Here is a 12,734-nt window from a genome sequence, read left to right on the forward strand (position 1 = left end):
TGAAGCTGGCTCACTTCGTGGCTAAAGCTGCTTGTCAGGAGAGGAGGAATTGGAAGGTTGGAAAAACCACTATAGGTCCTTTGTTCAGAAGTGCTAAACATTGTGCCCTGTGAGGATCTGAGGAGAAACATGTTGTTTGAGAAGTTGCACCTCTTACTTGTGACTGCGACTACATTTGTGGCAATGTAGTCAGTGAGCGCAGCACTCTTCCATGGAACTTTTAACTAGGAGTATTAGGAAATCAGACAGCTGAAGGCATTCGACTGTTCCCTGCTATCCTACAACAAAAGCCAGTCTGGACTGACAGGCAGAAGGATTTTCTGTCTACTGATTAGCTTAGCCTTGAAGGACACTACCACAAACCAGATTATCAGGAGAGTAATTAAACATAACTAATCCCCAGAAAATGCCTCATTCTGTGTAACCATTAATTTTTGGATTGTACAAAGCAGTAGATAAGTTTAGATACTGGAGAAAAAATGGAAATAAGAGGTTTTGGAAAGTTATGGGTCTATCCTGTGAGATACCTACTTCATAGATCATTTAATTACTCTTCTAGGATTCTGTGTTCTCACAGTACCTGTTTGTATTGAATTGTTTTGATCATTGTGTACAAAACAAATCAGCTTCAGCCACTATGTCAAGCTTGAATGTGGAGCAGTATTTTATTCTGATGCCATGCCATTACCATGATATGGACTTTTGGATTGAGGTCCATAGCAAATACCATAGACATACAATATCAAAACGTGTTTTAAAATGCAAATTCAAAATGGCTTAAGATCTTAATTTTCTGGAAGAAGAGCTGAGACACAGAAAATGAAGTGATTCATACAGGACTTCCATCAGGAAGTCTCAGGTAGAGTATCTGAGAGATACGGAGATCTTACAGCACATCACTGTGTATTAGGAAAAAAGGTTTAAACTTTCCATAGCACATATACTACTTTGTGTAATGTTACTTTGTAGATGGGCCTACTTACAAAACATTCAATAAATACTGTTTATAAAAAGGGGAGACTGACTTTTTACATGGACATGTAGAGATAGGACAAGGGGGAAATTTAGATAGATGTTTGGAGGAAATTCCTTACTCAGAAGGTGGTGAGGCCCTGGCACTGCTGGCCGGAGAGCTGCAGTGCCCCATCCCTGGAGGGACTCAAGGCCAGGTTGGATGGGCCCCTGGGCAGCCTGCGCTGGTGGAGGCAACTAGCACGTGGCAGCATGCTCTAGTATTATGTCTTCTAAAACCCATGTAGAGAAAAAAAGAGGATGCTCCTTCCCTCATCTCTTTTGTGCAGACTCAGTAACAATTAAAAACAGTTTCAAATATGCTAAAGTTTTTCTCTGTGTTCATTCATTCATTCATTTATTCATTCAGTAGAGACATTATCAAACTCTTGGTTTGTCAGCAGTAATTCAGAGATCACTAAAGAAAAAAAAAAGTGATAAATTAAGGAAAAGATGAAATGCAAAGAGAATTGACATTTTGGATTTCTTTTTTCCATGAAGAGTTTTGAGTAAGTCATTTACACTATCCAAGTAAGTAAGTTACTGTCCAAGTAAATTTTTCCAGAAAGTCACAATCTTAATGGCAGGTCTCTGCATATGTATCCTTTTATTAGGAATTGTTAATTTTCCCTCCTTTTGATAATTATTCCTCTACTAATACTTAAGAATTTCAAGCTCTGCATCCTATATATATATGAATTAATCACTGGGATTCATTAGAAATGTTGTATCTAGAATGTATGTTCTTTAAATAAATTTTAAATACCATTTGTCTGAAAAAGCACAGAACAAGTCACTCCACGAACAGCAAAACTAGTGATGTCTAACTTTATAAGGACTTGGGCCGTATGAAATGTCCCTATGCCACTTTTCAAGCCATGGTATCCACCCTTCCACGGTTTTACTCTCTCTTCCCTCCCTGTTCAGAGCTAGGAATGCAACACCCAGACCCTCAGAAAATACCAAGCTTACCATGAAGCTGTTTCTTCAAAGCATACCCTTTTCTGATTTATGTCACCCAACAAATGCTAATTCTCATGAAGAACAGATGTTATACCTCTCAGCAAATTCTTCCAAATTCAACATTAGGTTCAAAGTGGTTCTGACAGATAGATGGATGAGGTATATAATTGTTTGAATCCTTTTTTTTCTTAAGAAAACAGGCTAGAAATACCGTGGAAGGAACAGTTTGTAGGAAGCTCTTTGACACACAGTGAGACAGTCAGATGGAAATAAAAGCTGTAAGAAAATTGTTTATTGTTTGGACATAGAAACTGTTGCTCCTGCTGTCATAAAGTGACAAATGTTACATTTTCAAAACCAAGTTAATATATTACATACCAGCATACCTTCTTGAGAAACACCGAAGTTTAGTGCAATAACACGAAATAGAATAAATAATGAATTAGGATCTCAAGAGTAAAACTTCATGCCACAAATATGTCTGCACATACATGTATTTATGTCTTCAGTTACCGCAGTATCCACACTCCTCAAAATATTCAAACATCTCTTTTCCTCCACAGCTAGTAGGAAATGTAGCTTCATTTTTAAGTGTATGTTTGAGCATATGTGTATATACTGGTGTGTGTATGTATAATACAATCTCGGGAAAAAGCAGCTCAGTAGAGAGGTTTTTTTAATTTGTGAATGATCATAAGCTTTGTTACTTTCACCATGGAAGCATATTACAAAGTTTTTAAGTCCTTTGTCTGCAAAAATTCTGTTGCACACGCTGTATCAGAATTTAGAAGTTGTGGGACATGATGACACTCTGGTACTTAAATTCAGGTACAGGGAAGGCTTTGATTACCAGGGCAGACTTTGAAATCAAACTCTACATTCAGTGCATAACCAGGTGAGCTCCAGGGCAAAGTTCTCACCATGACCTGTTGCTAAATACATAGGACTGCTGTTTTTTTTACAACTGCTGAAGTTTCGGTAACATGGAGCTTTGTTCCTGAGTATGAGTTGCAGCAATGAAATATGAAGGTCACTAACAGAAATGTGCTGAGGAGCAAGGCTGCCATAGGAGGACACAATATACAGCTGCTCTAGAAAGAACATTTCCATTATCAGCAAACTGAAGATTGAAAAAGAGTTCCAGTGCTTCACTATTTGAGACAGATGCTCTATTGCCACGGCAAAAATCCAGTCCCACTTAAATTTCCTGTCATCCAGAAATCAGGGAAGTGCAAATTTTGGCAGGCTATCTAAGATTCAGTGTAATCCAGATGCTAGTTCAGCTTCACCTGGACTCTGTTCTTGAGAATTCAGGAAGAAGCTGGAATTCTTCCAACTTCATACATATGTTCAGATGGGAAGGCTAAACTAACTTGACCCTTCAGGTGTGATGCAGCTTTTAAGGTTGATACATATTTACAACTTTCTTAATTAAAAGGACTTCAGATACTTCAGAGCAATTTTTTTTTTCAGCCCTGAGAATGACCAGGGATTAATATTTTCTAACCAACAATATACAAGGCAAGAGAAGTCTGCAGCAGAATGACTATAGACATACACTTTCTTTACCTGTTAACAGAAAGAACAGAAAGCACAGAGCACTAAATGGTGCCTGTACTGTGCACAGGCTCCTGAAGGATCTGGAAAGTCTTAATTCACAGGTGGGATTTCGAAAACTGACCTTCTAATTTGAACTGACCTTCTAATCATGAGAATGGCTAGGTAGTGGGCTATTTTGTGGAATCACTTTTGCAGAGTGATTGAGTCTTTGGCACTGATTGGATTTTTGCACATATTTGACTAATGTATTAATCTCATGCTGTTTAGGGATAACTACAGCTAATAATAAGGCAGAAATAATCTTAGACAATCTCACAAATATAAGATAAATTCTTATGCAGATCTGTAGTTATAATGTCCATGCATTTATTTTTACATATCAAAGGGACAGTTAACAGTGCAAGTGCTTGTTCTATGCAAGCAAAAAGATGTTCATAAGTGCAAACGGATTCACTTTTAGATTGTAAAGCTCAGATGTCCCCTAGAACTTCTACTTACAGTTCTTCATACTGTATTCTCATGGATGTAACCTAATTCTTTGCCCTTTAACAAAATTCTCCAGTGACCAATCCACATATTTAAAAAAAAAAAAGTTGACTTCTGTTGGCCTTCGTCATGTTGAACTGCCACTGACAATTCTGCTTGCATGTACTTACAAACAGGATGCTGAGTATTACCAGGCAAATTTAAGAAATGTTTTCAGAGAAGCCCAATTTTAAGTCTTCAAAATGTATCTTTTAATTAGCAGACAAAAAATATCAAATATCTTTTCAGGTATATTATTAATTGTTATGTGTGTTGTTTTTTCCATCAAGGAGATGAATAAACATACATTCCCTATAAAATTCCTTACTTTAATAATGCATCTAAGTATATTTAATTTTAAAATCTGAAGCTGTTTTAACCATTCTTGAACACTGGAAGCCATCATGTTATTCTTATCTCAGAGCAAGGCAGGCTGACTGGAACCCTCAAAAGTGCATCTCAAGTTCCTTCCCAATGTATTGAACATAAACTGTTTATAAAATTCATCTTTGCTTAAAAGTCATAACACAAAATTCTTCTGATTTCCTTCTTCCAGGTCCTGATGCGTCTTCAGCATTTTGGGAAGACAAGTCCCCAGTAGTCTGTTGTAAACTGTGGTAAATGTCATGAGCAGACTACAGGCTGCCTGCGGCTCCATCTAGAATGATCTGAAACAGAATTTTTAAAAACCTTTTTTAAAATTTGAGTATATTCACATTTTGAAGCAAACTGGCATTTCATAATACCAAAGCAGTAGGTTAAAGTTTGGATACAATCAGTTCCTGGTTTAGATAAATATCTAACCAGATAACACAGGATTATTCACAAATATTTGAGCATGTGAATAGTGAATGAAGCCTGTGACTCCCCAAGTCAATAAAGATGAGCACATGAGCACTTAAGGATATAGGTGTCCAGACAGGACATTGTTTCTGGGATGCAAAACAACTTGTCCTCTAAGGGGAATACTGTCTTAAGTAATTTGATGTTAACACTTTAAATAATAGATGTCAGTGAATGGTGAGAAACACAACATATCTTCAAGTAACTCACTGGTCATGATAAAGTATCCAAGGGTGACTCTGGTGAGTAATCTACAATGTTAATACTAACCTGCTAAAGTATTTATAGCTGACTAATGTCAGACACATAATATCACTACCTCAGTATCTGCTTAAAAATTTCTGCTATCATCTGGCCGCCTCTAAACAGTTATTAAATTTTTAAACCTCTGACAGGTGAATTGAAAGGCCTTGTGTTTTTCAGAATATGAAATCTGAATCTTCCTCCCCTCTCCACCCCCCCCCCCCAGAACCTTTCCTGCTATGTCAGCTTTTAAAGCCAATAAGAGTTGTCTTTTTTTTTTTTTTTTTTGTAGGCGTTTCCATTGCAAAGAATAAATAAACTTCAACTCCAACAAAAAAAGTTGAGAATTAATTCCTCTACTCCTCACAATCACTAACAAATGTGTGTGTGTGTGTGTTTGTCCTCAATTTATGATTTGGAATCTTTAACACTGGATAAGAATTTAAATTGAAAAGAAATGTCAAGCAAAGATAGCAGGAGTTCCTACAGTGTTGCTGAACAGCAGTTTCTTTAAAAAGCTTTTATAAGAATTTTACTTTAAAAAACAACAGCAACAAACCTCTCATAACAGAGGTCTTATATCTTGATAAACAACAGGAGATGACAGAGTCCTAATGATACTTGACACAGGTCTGCCAACAGACAAGAAAATCCCAAACAGACATTTGAGATCTATAAGCCAAGGCAGAGGAGGAAATGGCAACAGTTTGCACGTTATTTTACTCATTGCAGAACCCAGATTATCCACAGGGTTCAGGTCCACCTTCTTGCCTACAATGACCACTCTCCCCTATTCTGTACACTATTCTGTACGCTTGGCTAAGGAAAATTCTTCATTCTGTTTGTAGACACAGATACAATATACAGCAAAGAGTATAAAGTTTACAAGTACCAAGAGAGGAAAAACAAGAAAGGAGTCATGCAACTGACAGCAGTGGTATTCCCCTTGAAAAGGAGCACTCAAATTCTAATTATTTGCATATTGTCCTACCAGCTTTTTTTCATTGTTTTATTTGTTAAATCATTTAGTGAGAACATTGTCCCCATGTACAATAAAGAATTCTGATGATCTCTTCTCAGCTAGATATTACAAAGACAATTGGAGGAAAATGTAGTGACAATACTTAGCAGGTAAATGATATAAGTGGAAGAAGAGATTTGCCTATCTTTTGTCAGTCTAGAGGTTTGCTGTCTACTCTAAATTCATCTCCTCAGCTCACTTTAAGTTATTGGGAAAAGATGAACACTTCTAAGGGAGTGATTGATGTCATCCACTCTAAGTAATTGATTAAAGTTGGATGAATTGTACTGTTTCTTCCAATTCAGATTTAAACATCAATCTTTTGCTGAAAGTATCTGAGTTATAACTGGTGAAATACAAGCTAATAAAAACATCAGATAAATCAACTTATTATTTATAGACCTTATGAAAATACTATATTTACTTGAAAGTGAGACAATTCAATACAATTGTCTATACTGAATATGAAAAATGGTAGAAATGCCTCTCCTACATTTTACAGTGTCCTTATACAGGGTTAATGTTCTGTGGACAGTATAGTGAAGAATGACATGTAAGAAAATTTCTTGCAAGCATATAAAATCACCTTAATGTTCACAAAGACTTAACTAACATAAATCATACTTGTTTCTATTCAATAACTTTGATTTGTTTTTTTCCATGTCTTTTACAGTGTCATGGAACGTATATTACAATGTAGGGAACTATGTAACTTCAGTTTAACACGGAGAAAATTGCCTGTATGAAGAAAAGAGAGAATTGCCATTGCTTTTTTGAGACAAAACAGGTAGAATATAATTAAATAAAATTGAGGCATATTTTTTAATCTTGTTTCTTGTAATGAAATAGTCACTGAGAAGTTATGCTTCTTATAGTAGTCTGAAGTAAAGATTGGATATTAGAAGGAATTTCTTCCAGAAGGAGTGGTCAGGCATTGGAACAAGTTGCCCAGAGAAGTGGTGGAGTTACTGCCCTTGGAGGCGTTCTAGGAAAGGGCAGATATACTTAGGGATATGGTTTAGTTGGCAATATTGGAAGTAGGTGGATGGTTGGACAAGATGATCTTAGAGATCTTTTCCAACCTTGTGATTCTACAATTCTAAAGGAGAGGCAATCCCTGGAAATGAGTTACATCAATAAAACAACATACATATTTAAATGAAAATGAAAATGTAGCATCTTAATCAAATTTCTTAAATATGCAGTTTTATCTGTTGCATCCAAATACATGTTTCTAAGGTAGCATTTAGCAACTGACCTCACCTTGTTTAAAAAGCCATGACTACAATTTCCTCTTTTGGAAATGGAAGTTCCAGGGATTGGCACATGTGAGATGTGAATGTCTGCAAATAAAGTGGGACTTGGGAATGACTGACTGAAATTTATGCAAAATTTAAACCTCATGGTTCTGAGAATAATAGAAGAGATAAGCAGGGAATGATAGAAGTCATCCAAAAAGCATTTGAAAGGGATTGTTAAAACTGCTGACAGTAATTGTTTGAACACAAATAAAAGATAGAAGCTTAAACTAAAGGGCTTGACACTCATGAACATCTGACACTCCTATTTCAGAATCTGTTTGCTGGATGCCATCCGAATATTTGTATCACAAATCTCTGCAAATCAAAGTAAATATTTAACTAGTAAATCTGTGCTCCCGAACTGCTTTTATATTCCCTTTCACCTCTTTCTCTTCTTTTCTTTTTCTTTTTTTTTTTTTTTTCTAAACAACAAAGAGTTCTTATCACAGTAATTCTGGAAAGGATTCAAGCTCCGTCCACAGTTTCCAAGTTACCTGAACCTTTGTAAAGTCAATAGAGACTATTTAGGAATTAGTGAGGGAATGTTTCATTATCTGGAAGCAATTCAGGGAATTTTCAAAGCCAACAATTTTCCAGTTCCTAAACAGAATGAAGGTATTTGTGAGAAAATTGTGTGTCAGAGTATCATGCTTTGTTTAGATCACTGTATGCTACTGAAGTGTATTTAAACAACAATTATCATGGAAACAAGACTATAAACTGCAATCTGTTAAATGAGGAAAAAAGGCCTTGTTGTTTTCCCTAAGCAAACAGTTACTCATAGCTGTTACTTGTACATTACTTATTTCTGTTGAATACTTGTTAAAAAGAAGAGTTTATTATCTAAGGATAGCATGTTACTTAGTTAAAGAGGGAAGCAAATGCTAGGAGCAACAACTCAGACATGCCTGCTTTAGTCCTATGAGAAAGAGAATCCAATTAGTAGCTTTTGTATCCACAGCAGCAGTTTGGCACAAGCAAGTAAATTTCCCCCAGAAATGTGTCTTGTGTTCTGCCAAGATAGAAGAGCTTGTATGTCTTCCATTTTCTAGAGTAGCATTAAGTCAGTTTGTCCCTTATGTCCTGTTTTAGCTACATTCTTCACTTTGAAGAGCCTACATTCTTATGTTGAAAAAAGCTGCCAAAGCTGGTGTATAAATCTTGAACCAGGAGTCTCCCAGAGAAGTAGTTATTAGAACCAATCAAGAATCAGTGTTTTAAACAAAGTTAACCAATGTAAGGTAAATATTCTCTTAATAAACACATTATGCTTGAAGGCATTAACAACTACCTAGCTGATGATGTGAATGGACTCAACTTCTACTCATTCATGTAACAAGTATTTCAATACCTCCAGTTGTATCTCCTGAAATGTACAGGGCAGTCAGTGACAGCATGAAGTTCAACACAGGAAAATGATGGGTACTGCACTTGGGACTAAGCAATGCCAGACACAGGCAGGGATGGGAGACAAATGGCTGGAGAGCAGCTCAGCAGGAAGGGACCTGGAGGTGCTGCTGACAGCAGCTCTGCATGAGCCAGCAGTGTGCCCTGGCAGCCAAGAGGGCAAATGGCCTTGTGGGGGACACTGAACACAGCACTGCCAGCCAGTAAAAAGCAGTGATTTTCCAACTCTAATTATCATTGGAGTAGCCTCTCCTTGAATACTGTGTGCCGTTCTGGGCTCCACAATACAAAAGGGATGTTAAGGTCCTTGAAAGAGTTCAGAGGAGTTCAGCAAAGTTAGTAACAAAGGTGGAGGACAAATCCCATGAGGAGTGGCTGAGGACACTTAGATTGTCCTGTCTGGAGAAGAGGAGGTCACAAGGCAACCTCACTGCTCTCTGTAGCTCCCTGAGGAGGGGAAGCAGAGAGAGGTGGCAACTGATGACAGGATGGGAATGGCACAAGGCTGCACCAGGGCAGGGTTGCATTGAACATGAAGAAAAAATGGCTTCCTAAAGAACAGACTTCCTAGTAATCACCATGCCTGTCAGTATCTAAGAGTCATTTAAATAATGCCCTCAGTAATGTGCTTTCACTTCTGATTAGCTCTGAAGAGGTCACGCAACTGGACTTGGTGATCTTCATAGATCCATTCTAACTGAACTATTCTATCTACACTTTATCTAGTAAAATCTAGCACTGTAACAGCAGTAAGCTGCAAGGAGTTACTCTCATCTACCTAGCAAAGAGTATAACATAAATTTGATGAAAGTTATAGTCAGCATGAAAAAAATGTACAATTTTATTACTTAAAAGGAAAAAACCTTGGAAGAACTACAGCATTCCTGTGAAAAGTTCTCCTTACCAGATCCACTGCTGCTCATGTGAGTTATTTTTTCATCATCTTCATCACTGTCACAGTTTAATAGCTGAAAAGTTGTTTCTGACTCTGTGTCTATTTGATTAGCATCTGATTCTTGCTCAGGACAGCTTCGCAATGCCACAAGGCGGTGATGTATTGCTGCATACAGATATCCAGCATCTTTTGATCTTGCCTGCAGAAAATAAAATTTAGAGTCAAAATTAGCCAAGAAGAAACCTTATTTTTATAGAGAAGCTGAGAAGCTTTCAAAAGTAATAAAATAACTTTATTTTGTCTTTTAAAATCAAAATGTAATATTCACAGTAGTTAATTTCTGAAAATAGATTTAAACACAACGGGAGTCAGATTCCCTTCAGTGGTTGAAGCTTTAAAATACGTTGGTTATTTTATCTATAATTCCACAAAAAAAACAACTTAAAAATTATCTACCCTGAAGAATGGCTGTTTGTACTGAATATTTCATATTCTAGGCAATTCCTAAATATAGTTCTAGAACTAATAAAGCATTTAAATAGTAATACATGTGTTTGCATTTCGATTTACAGAATAGATAAAATTTTTAAAACCTAACCACAATTATAAATTATATTTATAAACCTTAAAAATGAACTGTGCTGCAATTTTTAAACAGACATTGTTTAAGAACAAGAAGGGTACTGAAAACAAGACAGGGCACCATTTTGCCAGTACATAAAACTTTAGATCAGCCGTGTCCTGACTACTATGTTCTATTCTGGTCATCATATCTCAAGGACAGAATTAAAGAAGGTTCAGAGAAGGACAATCAGAATGACAAAGGCAATGGAACAGGTTGCCCAGGGAAGTGGTGGAGTCACCATTCCCGGAGGGGTTCAATTGTAGATATGACACTGAGGGACACGGTTTAGTTTGATGGGATACCAGCTATAGGGATGGACACTAGCTGCTTCACTGATGAGTGTATGAGCAGCTTCCTGCAAGTTTTGCCACACTCATACAGCTGTTACCTTCGTTTCTCAATACATGTCCTTTTTTATTGTCTAGAACTCTCAGGACAGAATTTTATTAATGTTTACATCTCTATACACTAGAGAACTGAATCACATCTGGAAATCTAGGACATTTCTAATGTGCACATGCAGACCAGCTGCACAGCACAGTCAGAGTAAGTCAATCACTGTTTGGAAGTGACAGGCTTACAGTGCTTTCATAAACATTGCATGCATGGTATTTTGCTTGTGTGCTAAATGTGACACTTCCTGTAAGAAGCAGTTTTCTTGCCCAAGAGGCTGAACCAGAAAGGATCTAGCAGGGAACAACATACTCCTATGTGGTAATTATTTGCAAATAGGTCCACCACATTTCCATCCTCTGGTTACCAGCCCCAGCCAGAGAAAACCAGGAATCCCAAGACTATTGTCTCACATTAAGTTGCATTACAAAATCTGTGTTCTCTCTCAGCTCAGAAACAGAGGTCCTAGACCAGATGGATCATCACAGAATCATAGAATGGTTGAGGTCAGAAGGGATCTCTGGAAGCCACATGGTCCAACACCCAGCTCAAGCAGGGACACCCAGCAGGTAGCCCAGGACCATGTCTACACAGCTTTTGAGCATCTCCAAAAGTAAGAATCCAGAGTCACTCTGGGAAAAAACCTATCCCAGTGCTCCACTGCCCACACAGTACAGAAGTGCTTCCTGATGTTCAAAGGGAGCCTCTTTTGTTCTAGTTTGTGCCCATTTGCTCTTGTCCTGGAACTGGGGAATATTGAAAAAAGTCTGGTTCCATCTTCTTTGTATTCCTCCTACAGTTATTATAGACACTGATGTGATACTCCTAAATCTCCTCAACTCCAGGCTGAACAGTCCCAGCTCTCTCAGCTTCTCCTCACAGGAGAGGCACTGCAGTCCTCTTGTCATCTTAGTGGCTCTACTCTAGGCTCTTTCTAATATTTCCATGTCTCTTTGTACTGGGGCCCTGAACAGGACACAGGACTCCAAGTACGGCCTCACCAACACTGATTACAGGGGAAGGACAGAGGGGAAGAATCACCTCTCTTGACCTGGTGATACTTTGCCTAATACCAGCCAAGAATACATTTAGCCTTCTGATAAGAAAGGGCATATTGCTGACTCTTGTTCAGTTTGGTGTCCACTGGAACACTTAGGTTTTTTTTGCAAAGCTGCTTTACAGCTGAGGAGACCCAGCACGTATCGATATATAGGATTGTTCCTCCTCAACTGCAGGACTCTATACCTCCTGCTGAACTTCATTAGGAGTCAGCTCACCTCTCTAGCTTGTTTGGGTCCCTCTGGATGGCCGCATGGCCCTCTGGTGAGTCAGCCACTTCCCCAGTTTTGTGTCATTTGTGAATTTACTGAGTGCACTCTTCCCCATTGTCCAGATCATGAATGAAGATGTTACACAGAGCTGGACCCAGTATTGAATCCCGGGGTTACTGGCCTCCACCTAGACTTGGCACCACTGAGCAACTACCCTTCAAACCCAGCCATTCAATCAGTTTTGAGCCCTCCTCACTGTCTGCTCCTCCAGCCCATGCTTGAGCAGCTTATTTGTTTGGATCTTATGAAGGACATTATCAAAGGCAAAGGCTATATTGAAGTGCAGGAACACAATATCCACTGCTCTCACTTCATGCATCAGGCTGGTCATATAATTACAGAAGTTTGTTGGTCAAGCCTGAGAAGTGTTGCAAGCACTGTGTCCAGAACCACAGCAGAAAGCTGCTGCCTTGTACCTGGGTGACTTATGAATGTGTGACTACCTGTGTAGCAATTCTTACTGTGTTGCCTCTCTAAGAAACAGTAAGTGATGTGTGCCATACTGTGGAATGATATTGATTCCTTCAGTGGTATGAGAACCAGAGTCTAGAAATATCTGTCCTAAGGCAATATCACATCTTCACATCTTTTTTGAAGTACCATGGGATAATACTGA

At 38.0% G+C, this 12,734-nt stretch overlaps 1 protein-coding gene across 4 annotated transcripts in view; it reads right to left on the minus strand.

Moving 5' to 3' along the window:
* RANBP3L (RAN binding protein 3 like) overlaps positions 2,241-12,734 on the minus strand; it is a 39,376-nt gene continuing 28,882 nt past the window's right edge. For all 4 annotated transcript variants that reach the window (XM_021380657.1, XM_021380654.1, XM_021380655.1 and 1 more), the window contains 2 exons: positions 9,779-9,968; positions 2,241-4,727 (listed from right to left, as the gene is read on the minus strand). In XM_021380657.1, coding sequence (XP_021236332.1) covers positions 4,684-4,727; positions 9,779-9,968 — 234 coding nt within the window. In that variant the 3' untranslated portion in view covers positions 2,241-4,683. The remainder of the gene's footprint in view (positions 4,728-9,778; positions 9,969-12,734) is intronic.

The sequence above is a fragment of the Numida meleagris genome, chromosome Z (genome assembly GCF_002078875.1).
Source record: "Numida meleagris isolate 19003 breed g44 Domestic line chromosome Z, NumMel1.0, whole genome shotgun sequence".
NCBI lineage: Eukaryota > Metazoa > Chordata > Aves > Galliformes > Numididae > Numida > Numida meleagris.